This window comes from Triticum urartu, chromosome 4A (assembly GCF_056163025.1).
Source record: "Triticum urartu cultivar PI428250 chromosome 4A, HENAU_Tu73, whole genome shotgun sequence".
NCBI lineage: Eukaryota > Viridiplantae > Streptophyta > Magnoliopsida > Poales > Poaceae > Triticum > Triticum urartu.
Window position 1 is genome coordinate 615689385 of NC_141876.1, and position 14802 is coordinate 615704186.

At 42.1% G+C, this 14802-nt stretch overlaps 1 protein-coding gene across 2 annotated transcripts; it reads right to left on the minus strand.

Moving 5' to 3' along the window:
• Window positions 1–798: 798 nt before the first annotated feature.
• LOC125553257 (protein EXPORTIN 1A) lies at window positions 799–10883 on the minus strand. Of its 2 annotated transcripts, none has more exons than XM_048717062.2 (31): window positions 10699–10883; window positions 10105–10221; window positions 8646–8738; window positions 8467–8538; window positions 8260–8367; window positions 8104–8186; window positions 7812–7950; window positions 7653–7721; window positions 7392–7469; window positions 7190–7294; window positions 6796–6903; window positions 6625–6723; window positions 6032–6232; window positions 5887–5946; window positions 5454–5564; window positions 5266–5363; window positions 5079–5187; window positions 4724–4789; window positions 4434–4532; window positions 4220–4300; window positions 4043–4132; window positions 3425–3510; window positions 3021–3101; window positions 2763–2945; window positions 2506–2572; window positions 2318–2428; window positions 2100–2207; window positions 1884–2021; window positions 1675–1800; window positions 1494–1598; window positions 799–1382 (listed from the first exon to the last, which is right to left on the minus strand). In XM_048717062.2, the coding sequence occupies exons 1-31, from the start codon at window positions 10792–10794 to the stop codon at window positions 1260–1262; spliced, it is 3210 nt and encodes a 1069-aa protein (XP_048573019.1). In that variant the 5' UTR covers window positions 10795–10883; the 3' UTR covers window positions 799–1259. The 2 variants fall into 2 exon arrangements, with proteins under 2 accessions (XP_048573019.1, XP_048573020.1); XM_048717063.2 differs by having other exon boundaries at window positions 6646–6723; window positions 10699–10882.
• Window positions 10884–14802: the final 3919 nt, after the last annotated feature.

Below are 14802 nucleotides of genomic sequence, written 5' to 3' on the forward strand. Positions count from 1 at the left end.
ATTTACTATTTACTAACGTGTTTTTATGTGAATGTACTAATACTGAATGTGTGTAACCTATATATGCAAAGTCCGGACGTGTCCTCATTTTGTTTGCATCCTCTTCATGCTTCAGTTTGAGCCAACAAAATGAACCATTATTAAGGGGGAAAAAGCTATATCAGACCCGTCTGGACCGTCTGGTTTGTTCGTTTTATCTCAAACGGACGCGCGCGAACAGAATGGGGTCGTGCAGTGGAGTTGGCCTTACAGGAGCTAGCACTGTGCCCTGGTCCAGTCAACACCTACTAGAAAGATGGAGATGGTATTGAGACGTGGCCTCTTGTCCAGCAACGGGCGTAGCAAAGCCGCTCACAGCAACTGCACCGCTGCTTTATGGTGAATGGGACTTTCCCCACACTACGCAGATGATAGATAGATACATGTGTGGGGTCTGGACTAGTCCACATAAAGACCAACAAACCGAGGAAAGAGAGATGTTTGCTTTGCTCGTGAAAGTTGAGTCTTTGGACCGAGAGAGACTGCACACCACCCCTTCCGTCCGTCAGCACAGCACCGCACCACCTACAAACTAATCAACATTCACGTGGATAGCAAAACTCACTACCACATCAAATATTTACTTGCATCGCTCCCCGCCAAGCAGTTGCGTGTAAGTTGATGCAATATATGGTAATTCCATAATTTATTTAGATCAAAAACAAAACTCAATAATTTGTAACAACTCAAACTAAGAAACTTGATGATTTAAAGCACAGATGCAAAACAGATAAGATGCAACCCAAGAAAGCTCAAAAATTCAGAAGAAACATATTTCACATAAACAAGCACTAGGAGGATTATCAGCTTTCCTACCAGCTCAGCCCGGACCAAATTCAGTCACTTGATACATCATCACCATCATAATACAGTCATCAAATCTATAGACTAAACTAACAATTAAGGATCAACATCCATACTATATCATGCTCAGCACACGCACAAAATGTTTCACCGAGCACTAAAACACATCCATCTAGCCAACCAAACAGCCCGCAAGGCTCACCCGAGCACCTCTTGCGGCAAAATTCTCCCCTATCATCAACTAGCAGCACAAATCTTGGAATCGCCAAACCGGAAATAAAATTACAGCAGGCATCACCCTCCTTTCACCACCACCACCACCCTGGAAGAAAACTCAGGCTCCGGGACATGGAGGCCTCTGGAGGCCTAATCGACCATCAAACTGGATTAGCAATGCAGTGCACAATCACAGAGCACTATGAGTCTACCATCTCATCTTGCAATTCGCTTGGGGCAATCAGCCCTGGGATGGCAAGCATCCGTTGCCTTTCCTTTTCTCTTTGTACCGCAGCCTCTTCCGCATACAGATCCTTGTTATCCTAAATAAGCCAGCCACAGTTAAACCATCAGAAGAGGAGCTTGCACAAAGAACTTGTTACCAAAGCAGTATAGGATTGTCATCAACCTTATGATGGCATAACGAAATTTACCTGGGCTGAGAACTCCTTTGATTGCACCAGGAAGTCCCTAATATGGTTTTTGAAGCTTGGGAGGTCATGTCTCGAACCAAGGAGCCCATCAACAAACTTGGTCACCTGCGCAAGAAAATTTGCCAGGCTCATAATGGCACCAAGTCAATGACAGTATAGCTCTATATTAGGATGATCATACCTCAGCTGCCGTCATGTTAGGAAATGATGCTCCAAGAAGTTTGATTGTGTAGTCCCGTACAAACATGGCATTAGATGGATATGATGCCGTGGATGCATCCCATAGAGGTTCAGTTAGGCCATCAACCTACATATTATCAAACCTAATCAAGCAGACGCACACATACAAACACTAGATGTCATGATATTAATCATGCACAAGAAACATACCACACAAAACAAGTGTTGTAGCACCAAAACATGAAGTTTGAAGCCAGGCTTATGAAATGAATCTGTGAGAACTGCAAAAATCTCCTGCTCTATAGTCAAAAAATATGTTTTGTAGAACTGATTCGTGAATTCTGAAGCCTGCAAGGCAGCCGTATCAAAGAGTTAGCTTCCAAAGAATTACATACAGCAAAGAAAGGATGGACCAGATGTTCTTGCCTGAAAATTCTTCAGAATTTCCAATAAAAGACTAAGACCAGTCTCGGCAATGTTTCTCTCTGTATGTCTAAATGCCCAGTTGATCGAATCAATCACAAGCTTCAATTGCTGAAACAAACAGTCCGATAATCAAATTAAAGAGAAGGAATTTGGGTTGCTGTATTAATAGATACCATCAACAGGGCAAATAGTAATAATTAAAAAAAGTTACCACAAACCTGGCTGGAAAGCTGAATTAAAGCTTTGAAGCAATGGGTGCCGATAGCACGAAGTAAAGAGAAAAACTTGAGGCGGTGCTCAGGATAATCTTCAAAGTTTTTAGTAATCATCTGGCCAGACCAAACAATCAGCGAAATCTGGACGTGTAACTGAGTATGAACAGTAAAAACAAGGTTGCAATTCCTACCTCAAGAGTACACTGGAAAACAGCCTCGAATATACGAGGCACATCATCAAGCATTTCAGCTTTGTACCTTCAGTATAAATACAAAGATTAGAAATGATGGACAATAACAGCAGAGTAGTTAAGTATTAACAACAAATAACTGAATATGAAACCTAGATGACTGACAGAAGAATCTTCATACAAGCTAAAACTCACTAAGTAGAGAACATTTTAGTTCCCAGCTAGAGAAAAAATGGGTATCAAATTCAAGGCAATACTTGTTTATAATTGTTGCAAACAGGGACAGGACTTCAGATTCCCTTGCATCAGGCACATTTCTAGCATAATCACCAAGAATAGGATCCATCATTGGAGGAACAAACTGCTTCCCAAGGTGCGGTAGGTCTTCAGCTTTGTCCACAAATGTCTCAATCAATTTCAATGTTTCCCTCTTGATAGATCTGTTTGAAGTATTATATTATTATTCAGTAAGACAGATAAATGAAAAGAGAAGGATAGATATCAACGATTAATACCTTAAGAGTTTTACAAATGACGACTTTGAGGCATAAGGCCCCCCTTCAGCAATAGTGCTTGATACTAGCTCGCTGTACATTCTGATACAAATATAACACAAAGGATGCATTAGATTGTGACACATTGCTCGTAACTTTGCACAACCTCAAACTATGACAACAAAATGGGGAGGCACAATGAGTAGCATTTTGGACTAGTATACAAGCAAATTTCGACAAGATTGGCTTGCCCCAGCTTAAAATTATCATGTACTCCATACTAGGCTGCCCAAGTTTACAGGACCAGGTGACACCAGGCAGGACTAGTCCAACGGAAGAGGTTATTTTTACTTCTCAAAACTTTGGAAGATGCTAACCAACACCCTATAATACTATAAACATCATGTGGATGCTAAAGAAAATACCTGTAAACTGTCAGCATGTCGAGGAAGATCAGTGAAATTTGTGGGAAAAAGTGTGGTCCAAGCGAAGTCGCAACACTTGTGTTTGTCTGCAATTGCAAATAGCAACATCATGTTAGTACCAAGTGAGCAATCACAAATAACATTACGTCCATACCACCCAGGGAGCAATTGCAAACATCATTGTCACCTTTAGCAACAAACTACTATTAGCAAATTTGTGAAGGTGTCACTAAGAACAGCATATACCATACTGGTGCTAATTCATAGTCTCCATACAGGCTGGTTGGTAAAAATGTCAACTAAAAGCACTATAATTTTCTACAATAAAAACACTCTAGCAAGCCTGTGAGTTCAGCTATCAAGTGTGTTTATGGTGCATTTGGCAAGTCCAGATAACTATTCTGTGCACAAACCAAGTGTTCAGGAGACTGATCTTTTTGAGGAATGACATGCAACTGAGTTTGGTCGTCTAACAAATATCATTTCTTGAAGTATACCAATCACAATCTTATAGTGAATTTATAAACTACGTAAAGAACTTCAAAGCAATAAACAGCCAACATCATTGTAGTTTACACTTGTAAAGCCACAATGATCAAATACAGCCTCGACTATTACCTGCAAGATGTTAAGAACAGATCTGATAACATCTTGGTTCTTCAGGATATCAATGCTTTGGCCTGCTTGTCCAATTATTTCTGCCCATTTCTGTCAAATCAAATCACAAGATAACATTGTAAATACTATCTTTAAAAGAAAGCATGAAGAATGCAAAAGTTAATGGTAAAACCAAACCTGATTAGGAAGGCTCATCAATCTCTTCAGGTATTCGTCCCTCTTAGTATTATCAGATTCAGCTTGAATCATGTGACCAACCTGAACAGTGAGCACAAAGGCACAAATAATATCAGGTTCGGCTTGAATCATGTGCTAGCCTGAACATTGAGCACAAAAGGGACAAATGGTAGTGCAAGTGATAGCCTATCCTGGCTCAATTTGTTCAACATACCGATTCATAAAACGTATGAATCTGATGCGGCTCAAGATCAAGAATTGTCGTAGCAAGGTTGGTGAGCAGTTCAGAAACAAATGGTTCGTTCTCGCCCACCTGGGAAATAGCAGGAAATACAAAACAAATGGGCACGTAAGTGGTGAGTATGGTATAGTATAAATGTGATGATGTGTGTCTAAATTGAGTTACCCACATGCGTTTAAGTAATACATAACTAGAAATAAATCAAAAGTCCATCAATTCAAATACAGAATTGAAGACAAAAGCAATGTGATTAATGAATCTACCTGTTGTGTCACAAACTTGCGCTTGCATTTCTGAACAATTTTCAGGAATGTATCACACGCCATATCCTGCAACAAGCAGTGTGTTACACACATTACATACAGTAGGATAGGAAATGTAGCAGTTGAAGAGGTACTTAAAACTTTCTGCAAATGCAGAGAGAAGCACAACTATGCACAGCAACAAAAACAGAAGCAGCGGACTGTAGGTGACCACAAATACTAATAATATACTCCCTACGAGCCATATTACTTGTTGCAGCTTTAGTACATAGTAATATGGACCGAAGGGAGTATGTGTTTCACACTACAAGAATTTTCCTGTTCCAACTGAAGAAACTACATGTGCATCACTGACCTGAACTCCAGGATGCATCTCATGCATGAACTCAAATAATTTGTTGACTACTGTCTTCAGAAACTTCCAATGAGCCCTGAGAAATCTTGGGTACTGACCGACCACATACCTATTAATTCAAACATTGGATCAGCAAAGATATTCTTTTGATAATTCCAAACATGAGAGAATTGAAGCAAACGCGCACATGATGTTACTCGCAATAACAGCTTTGTTGTCTTTCCCCTTCGTGATTTCACAGAGATTTAGCAAATCACGAATAACCATCACCAAGAATCTGTTCTCCTGCAATGTGAAGTGAAGTTAGTAAAGCGCCAAGTCCTCCACGAGCATTTATCGAAACCAAATAAATGAGGATAATGACAGGGAACAAACCTGTTCCTCCACCATAGAACCAGATATTGATCCAATAGCCCAGCATAGAGTATTGAGGTTATTCCAACTCCAGTCTTCTCCATTCAATTGCTTAGTCAATTTCTTCAACATCTGGAATAACAAAAGAAGTGTCAGAGTTGCGGCTTAAATTCAAAAGGGCAGTAAATAGAAAACATAAGCAGGGCATCAAATGTATAAACAAAATAGATATTTGCACCCTAGATACACAGACTGAACAGTCTCAAATGAATAATCGTGTTCATTGTCATTAATTGTATTAGTGTTTTGGCTAGATCTTATGGCATTTAAACAAAAAGACAAAGGAGTGCAATTGTACCACATATACTGCATACCAGCTCACAGTAGTGTATACTATGTGTTGCATAATTTCTGAAACTATAATGAAATAATGCGGAAAACATGAATGGCATACCTGTTGCTCTGTATCCTCATGATCAAGATGGGACAAATAGATCAACGTTTCCCTCATGATCTAGTATTAGAGTTAAAGAAGTGTCACATCAGTTTTATGATAGACCTCATAAAGCACCACAGCAACTTCGCAATTTGTTACCAACCTTATATTGGACAAGGACATCATTGTCCTTCATTGTTTCCCGTACAATATTGCCATTTTCATCTTCCACAATCAATACCTCTTCAGGCTTTGCCATCCGACAAATCATCAACATTCGTAACTTTGATAGTGGACTTGCATAAAGCTGCCTCCTTTGGTGAACAGCTGTACCAGTACCATCAACTCCAGGAATCATCTGGGCCTACAAGTTAAACATTGGTGTGACCAGAAGGATTTATAACTTGACTACGGAAAGAGTTCACAAAGCAAGAAACAGACATAGAACAAAATGCAGCACATGGATGGAAATATATCACAACAACATAAGAAAATATCACCTCTGTTCCGAATTATAAACATTTTGGATATTTTAATATGGGGTACATACGGACTAAGATGAGTGAATAAACACACTAAAACACATCTATATATATACGATTTAGAAAGAAGTTAGAAGATCTAATAATTCAAAACGGAGGAAGTAGCATACATGATAGTTTTTTGACAGAATGCTTAAACTGAAAGCTGGATATATATCTAAATCATTAGAAAATCACGTGGACAGCTTTCCTAACAGAAACAAATTAAAAGCACCTGAAGCCCAATCATGCTTACAGCTGGTATTGCAGGCTCCATTTGATTGTGTGCTTCAAAAAGCTCCAAGACAAATACATTCCAGTAATCCAAACACACCTGTAAATAACCATCATGAGAATTACGCCATGTTTAATGTATATGCATGCTAAATCAAGTCTAATTTATTACCTTGAAAACTTCAGTGTCATCAACATATGATATTCCGATGAGGTACTCGAGACCAACAAGTAATGCAGCTCTATTTTCTGCAGAAGCCTCCAGTATGCGTATATGATTCTGCATGCACCAGAAAGAAAGAGATTACCACAAAACAATGGATCACACCAAAGAACAGATTTCCTTCTTTTGTATCATTATTACTTATATTACCAACTAGCATGTCTCTGTTTGTAGATCATGGAGTTTGAACATGCAAAACAATGACAAATATTGTTATAAAAATCCATTTTGTGTTACAGCTGGGAACGTGGTGATAACAGAATTAGGATCCTTACATCATCTACATGTCAAAGTTCATCTATACCATTTAACAAGGGTACATCCATAATGTGATGGATCTGACCTTGAAGAAGGCAGTGAAGAAGAGTGCCAGATTTTGTATGAATGCTTGTTCTTCATTGGAACCATTAGCATACGCATTGGGAATTGTTCCAGGAGGAAGAATAGCCTAAACAATGGAGAGAGAAATTCATTAATAAGTGTTCAAACGAAAAGCTTTAGAAAGAATAAAAACATAGTTTTTTTCCCTGAAATACATCATTCACCTGCAGCTGCAACATGAAAAATGTGTACATCTTCACATACTGCACATTATAAAAATCACCGAACTGAAGAGCAGCAACCTGCAAAGAAGAAGTCAAAACAATGTTGTGTCAATCTCAGGGTCACTTTTCTGCCACTATTATGTGACGCAACACAGTGCAGCCTAATAATCAAACTAAAAGACAGAATGTCATTGCATTAATCCAACAGAATAGTTGGAAACAACACGAAACTAAACATAGCTAACAGTATGTTTTCTTTACCTCTGTTAGACACTGAAGTGTAAGGTTCCGATAGGCAGCCATAGGAAAGAACTTCAGCAGCGTCTCCAGCTAATAACCATCAAGGGAAAAATTAAGACGGCTTTTCAAAGATAATGCTGAGATAAAAAATCTGGAGGAATGTAGAAAAAAGCAAAGTACCAATGGCGACTCAAATATGAATCCAACAGGAATCCATGATAAGAAAGCATGAAGCGTAGCCAATGTAGCACGGATCAGCTCAGAACTTTGTGTTGCAGATAGGACATACAAACACAGCTCGTGGATGAGTCGAAATTCACTGTTTCACAAGAAGGAAAATTAGGACAGAAGAGCTAAAATAGTAGTCCAACTAAAGAGTAAAGAAGAGATAAAAAAAGTAACGGAGTCTACTTCTACTCTATCAAATAAAAGCTGTTAGGCAGACACAAATGACAGATGGCCACAAACGAACCTGTTGAGTGAGGACTTGAGTTCTTTAATCTTCTGTTGTGTCATTTCACCTCTTGAAAAATCAAAAATTTCTTCACTTAAAAGCTGCAAATTATTTCATGGTTAATAATTGTTCTGATACATCAATTAAGCAGATGCGAATAGAAACACAGCTTGCCTTCAGTATAGCCATGCAGTTTTCACATATGGTTTCACTGCTCTTTGCTGCTGCAACAAGGTCAGGAATGAAGGATGTCCACCTGGCTGGCCACTCATGCTTCAGAACCTATTACGTTGGCCACAATTCAGAAAAAGTGGTTGTCAAATGCATTTATTCAGGTAATCAAAAAAAGTGAATGAGTTAAATGGATCAAGCAGTACTTACCTGCACCAATATAATGTTGAGCTTATTAACATAAAGCCTCTCTTGTCGAAAGGAAACCTCATTACTTGAGAGCTGGTAGAGTGCCAAAAGTGAACAGCGAAAAGAGTGCGTGAATCAGATTTATTTCATGAGAGAAATGACAAAGGTTTGCCGTATCTAACTAAGAAGTTAATCCTTGCCTGAACAATCACATCAGATATGTAATTCTTTATGCCGTCACGTTGTTCAACCGGCAATGCGTTCCACCTGTACTTGATAACACTTTCAAGTACCTAAAATATATTTGTAAAATAATCAATACATGACAAGAACTAAACGCAATAGCATATGCAGCAAGCAGCTGCATGCACCTACATAATCATATCATATGGATCCAATAACCTCAACTGCACACAGCAAAAGAAAGTCAAACAACAAAATTTGGTGATCATTATAATATCTTGTGTTCCCTTAAATGTTCAAAATCATCACTGCCCTAAAGGCTCAAAATTATCACTGCTCTAATAGCAGACACTACAACCATATATGTCAATTTTAAATATTTACAGTAGACTACCCGCCATGCACGAAAAGGACACCAACCAACATCAACCCATACAAGGTTTAGTACCAATAGCGTACATTTGTCAGTATTAACAACACGACAGATGGTTAATGTTCCTACTTATTTTGTCCATCTTGTGCGCAGATTTTGTACGGAAACAGAACAGTGCAGGGTAATGTGAACTGAAATGCGAGTAACTAAATCTCATGCAAAGATGGCACCCAGAACGATTAGATATAATAGTAGTATACTTAGGAATGACAGGAGAAAAATAAACGCTACTAGCTACATAACTTGCTTATGGACCATCAACATTTATCCTGGCCCATTTCACCCCCTCTACATCTGCTGTCATGGCGTCATCACCCATGTTTTTTGAGTTCAGTTTCAAGTCAAAAATAAAAATGATGGAAGAATTGCGCAAATATCGAAGGACAACTATCCTGACCAGGTTTAAAATAGGCCCAAAAGAGGCAGAAGGAAAACAAGAGAAGACATGGCGTCTATCCCAGAAAACAACCTAAAGTATGTTTCTCCGCTCGCAGACAAACCAGGTATCTTTTGGATCATTCTAACTTAGTACTAATAATATAACAAACTATATAAACGTTCTTTATCTCCTACAGGAAAACCAATCAAGTGCATTCTAGTCATATAGTGAGATGCACAACAGCTGGCAGTAACTAGCCAATCAAATTAGTATCATACAAAATTACACATACGGCAACGGCGCTTGAGCTCACACGCCAAAGCAGAATCCTATTAGACATCCATCTTTTCTACACCATGGGATTTTCATGAAGCATACTGCATGTTCAAATGTGTTGGAACCCTGAAAGCCAAGCGACTAGGCATTTTAACTGCTTAAATACGGTTACGAGTTCGACAAGGAAAATATTAGCAGCGCCATTTCCTAATATAACCGGTGAACAACAGTAGCAAGTGTAATTAATAGCCAGTGCTAGCAGTACTGAATGTAAAACATGCATGATCTAATACAATACCAGCAGCAGCCACGGCATCAATCAACCTTTGTTCAAGTGTGAACTACCTTCTAAACTTTTGCAATAAGGCATTCAGGAGCAGAGACTTACTTGGAGGGCAAAGAACTTGGTGTTGAGGTTCTGGGAGTTCTGCAGGATGTGCACCACTTGCAGCCACATGTCAGGGTTGTTTTGCAGATCCCGCAGTATCAGATCAGCGGCGCTCCTCTGAAACAAAGCAGACCGTTTCATCAATCAGCAAAGGTGAAAACAAGCGCATAAACCACAGCAGTAGTAGCATAACCCCAGCGCTGCATCTACGCCTAGCATGCAATCGGTTTCCAGGTTGGGGAACCAGAAATAGTAGAAGATACAACAAACATGCAGCGGCAGCAAGCATCGGCCCCCTGTGGTGTATTCAGCCATTTCGGTCAGATGATCACCGCTAAGTCTTCTCCACCGACCAAACCCTATCTCGCTACGAAACTTACCGCTGCCGTCCAGTCCTGAACCCCGAGCCCATAGAGGACCCCCTTCTCTAGAGAGCGGACTAGCAACTAGCATCTAGCGCGTGGCCCGGAAGCCTGGACGGACCAAACCCTAGGTCTCGGCGGGGAGGCGGGCGGCGCTCGGCCGACCGAAACAGACTAGCAAACGCGTGCGCTGGGGGGAGGGGGGGCCGGCGGCGGGGTTGGACGCGGTTACCTCCTCCTTAGATCCGGTGCCATAGAAGGCGGCGACGGTGGCGTCGAGCACGGGGACATCTATCGGCTGGCTCAGATCCCTCAGCTTCTCCGCCATGGCGGCGGGCGGGGGGAGCGCACCGGTGTGTCGGGGGTCGGGTGGGGGGCGGAGCAGGGGGGAGCCGGGGCGGCGGGAGGGGGCGGGGGGGCGGAACCCTAGCGCGTCGGCGGTGGCGAGGGAGCGGCGGCGGCGAGGGGGATGGGGAGGAGGAAAGGGGGGGAGGATTTTTATTTTGGATTTTTGGTTTCGGGGGGTTTAAGAGGGAGCAGGGTTGCTGACAAACCACGCGAACCTCTCCCCTGCCCAGCGGACTGCGCGGCTAGGCCCCTGGGCGGTTTCCTATTTGCGATCGGGTCCCTCCCTCCGTTCCTGCGCTGACCCGATTCAAAAATGGAGGGTGGGGATGGGAACCTCCCTCCTCCCTCGGTCAGTGCACTCTATCCTTTTCCTTCTTTTTACCTTTTCTTTTTTCTTTTGGTTGAAAAAATGAACCCATAGGTTCATCTTTGAGGATACCTTCTGGGCTCGAGTCCTCGATGCTTGACCGAGGCTCGTGTACTTAGATTTAGATCATCTTCGGCACTGATCTCGGTGTGTTTTTTCAACTTCGCATTGAGTATGTCCCGATGTACTCGTTGTACTATGTAGTGTGTGTGTGTGTGTTTACGTGAAGGTGCTCGGATTGCTCGCGTTATCTGAGAGTTGCCCTTTAGGCCCTTGCGTAGGAGCGGTTTGTTGATCTTTGTCGTGTTTTGAAGGACGGATAAACTGGCCGCCCGAGCCGGTCAAAAGGTGCATTTATCGCCCTCCCGCCAAATCCGGTGGCTTGCCCGCTCAAAATTTGGAGAAGGGGTTACTTTGTCTGGACTCGACATCCAAGCTAGCGGCAACCGTAATGAAACCATGCCTCGAGGTCGAAGACGGTTTCGTATCAGATGCGGACGATGTTGACAAGTCGGGTCTTTTTTTTTGAGCGTGAGATGAGTCATTTGCAAACAGACCTCGTCTGCCTAGCCCATGCACACTCATGCTTAGCCCCATGCGGTCTTTCCTATTTCTGATCGAGTCCATCCCTCCATCCATGCGCAAACTCAATTCAAAATGGATGTCGGGGATGGAACACCTCCTCACTCAATGATATCCCTTTTTCTTTTTTCTTTTTTCTCTTTCCTTTTGAACCTCTGTGTTTATCTCTGAAACCTTTAGGCTCAAGTTTTTAATGCTTGGTCGCACATGTGCTAAGATTATCTCAGCATTGATTTTGATATGCTTTTGTGAACTTCTCCTTGATCGTGTTGCGCCGATTGTGCAACGCGTGTGTGTATTTGCGTGAAAGTGCCCGAACCACTCACATTATCTGAGAGTTATCTGGCTTTCACCATACATAAGAGCAACACGTTGGTTTCAATCATCATGTTTTAAAAAGTCAGACTAGCCTCCCGAGCTAGTTAGGGGTGCATTTATCACCCTCCCGCCAAGCCCGGTGACCTACCCCCATAAAAGTTTGAAGGAGTTACTTTGTCATGGACTTAGTGTCCAAGTTAGTTGCAACCATGTATCGAGGTTGACAACGGTTTTCGTATTAGACATGGATGGCGTGACAAATCGGTCTTTTTGTGGAGTGTAAGATGATCCGTATTAAACAAAATAAATGGCACAAATCAGGTATTTATTTATAAAATATTTGATCATATTAGTCTTTGTTAATCCAGACATTGATCACCTTCTCGTGTTAGTCTGTAACCGACCATTGCCATGGGCATTCCAGTCATTTTGGGCATACTGATTGTCAAAGTCTAAGTTCATGCATAATTAAATTAATGTGGAGTTTAATGACAATTATGTTATGTACGCATTAAATTTGATCAACTGTGTGTTAGTACAGCAACGACATTCCCATGCCCATTGAGCCCCCCATACTTTCCTCTTTTTATTTGGGTCCCTCCCCACCTCCCAATGCAAGCAAAATGAAGGGTGGAGATGGAATCTCTTTTGTGTTGAGCACCCCATGGACATCACCATGGATCCTACACCAACACCCTAAGTGCCAAGTGGACCGATGACTAGAGGACGCGCACCTGCCATTGAAGCTGAGGTTAACTCGCTCCTCTTTGAACTACCCTTACATTCATATGAGACATGGCTATTACCTCATACTGAGAACCTATGCATACTCAGATAGCAAGGGAGCAGCCATGGAGAAGCAAGGGGACAAGGATGAGCCATGGTGGAAGAGGAGCAAGGAAAAGAAGAAGAGAAGGTTGTCCTTGCGCTACAGCCGAACATCTGTACTGCTAGACAGACGTCCAGGCTAAGCCCAAATGAAATGGCTCCCTTGATAGTCGACCGGTATTTATGTCTGGACTCAACCCGGACATCTGGCTAGGCAACAAAAGCCTTGGCACTCAAGCCGGACATCCGACCTACTGTCCGGACATCCGACACCTGGAGCGCATCCCTATGGAGCCCGAGCCCTAGGACCTGCCGAAACATCCGGACAACAATTCAGACATCGGACCCTTCAACAGTCGGACATCTGGCTAGCTAGCTAGACGCTGGTATATGTGCTAATTTGAATAAGTGGCCTTGTATCGCCTCTCCCACCTACCCTATTTATCATCTAGACTATAAATACTCCTTCCTCACTTCCTCCTAGGGTTAGCAAAGCATAATAGAAAATAATTGAGAGGGCTTTGCTCATCTATCACTATAATGGAGATCAAGGCCTCCTTTGGAGAAGATACATCTTGGATTCAGGACCTACATCTCTTCTTGAGATTTGGAGAAGATTGCCCCTCAAGATTGTTGGGGAACGTTGCATGGAAAACAAAACAAATTCTACGCACACGCAAGATCTATACATGGAGATGCATAGCTACGAGAGGGGGAGAGCATCTGCATACCCTTGTAGATCGCTAAGCAGAAGCGTTTATCAGCGCGGTTGATGTAGTCATACACCTTCACGACCCGTCCCGATCAAGTACCGAACGTACGACACCTCCGCGTTCAGCACACGTTCAGCTCGATGACGTCCTCGCCTTCTCGATCCAGCAAGAGAGGCGAAGTAATAGATGAGTTTCGGCAGCACGACGGTGTGGTGACGATGGTGGTGAAACTATTCTGTAGGGCTTCGCCAAGCACTACAGACGTGGACGGAGGAGGAACTAGAACTACAGGGATAGGGGCACCACACACGGCTTGGGAAATCGTGGTATGTGTTGCCCCCTCCCCTCCTCACATATATATAGGTGGAGGGGAGAGGAGGCTTCCTAGGGAGCCCCGTGAAGAAAATATGCCCTAGAAGCAATAATAAAGTTGTTATTTTATATTTCCTTATTCTTGGTAAATTTTTATTATTCATGTTGAATTGTATTAACCGGAAACTTGATACATGTGTAGATACATAGACAAAACACCGTGTCCCTAGTAAGCCCCTACTAGACTAGCTCGTTAATCAAAGATGGTTAAGTTTCCTAACCATGGACATGTGTTGTCATTTGATGAATGGGATCACATCATTAGGAGAGTGATGTGATGGACAACACCCATCCATTAGCTTAGCATAATGGTCGTTCAGTTTTATTGTTATTGCTTTCTTCATGTCAAATACATATTCCTTCGACTATGAGATTATGCAACTCCGGGATACTAGAGGAATGCCTTGTGTGTTATCAAACGTTACAACATAATTGAGTGATTATAAAGATGCTCCACGGGTATCTTCGAAGGTGTTTGTTGGGTTGGCATAGATCGAGATTAGGATTTGTCACTCCGAGTAACGGAGAGGTATCTCTGGGCCCTCTTGGTAATGCACATCATAAGAAGCCTTGCAACAAAGTGACTAATGGGTTGGTTGCAGGATGATGTATTGCGGAATGAGTAAAGAGACTTGACGGTAACGAGATTGAACTAGGTATGTAGATACCGACGATCGAATCTCGGGCAAGTAACATACCGATGACAAAAGGAATAACGTATGATGTCATTACTGTCAGGGATATACCCCGCGGTATGATCCGGCCGGAGTTATAACCCGGCTGGGACTTAGTAAACCGGCAGGTGGTA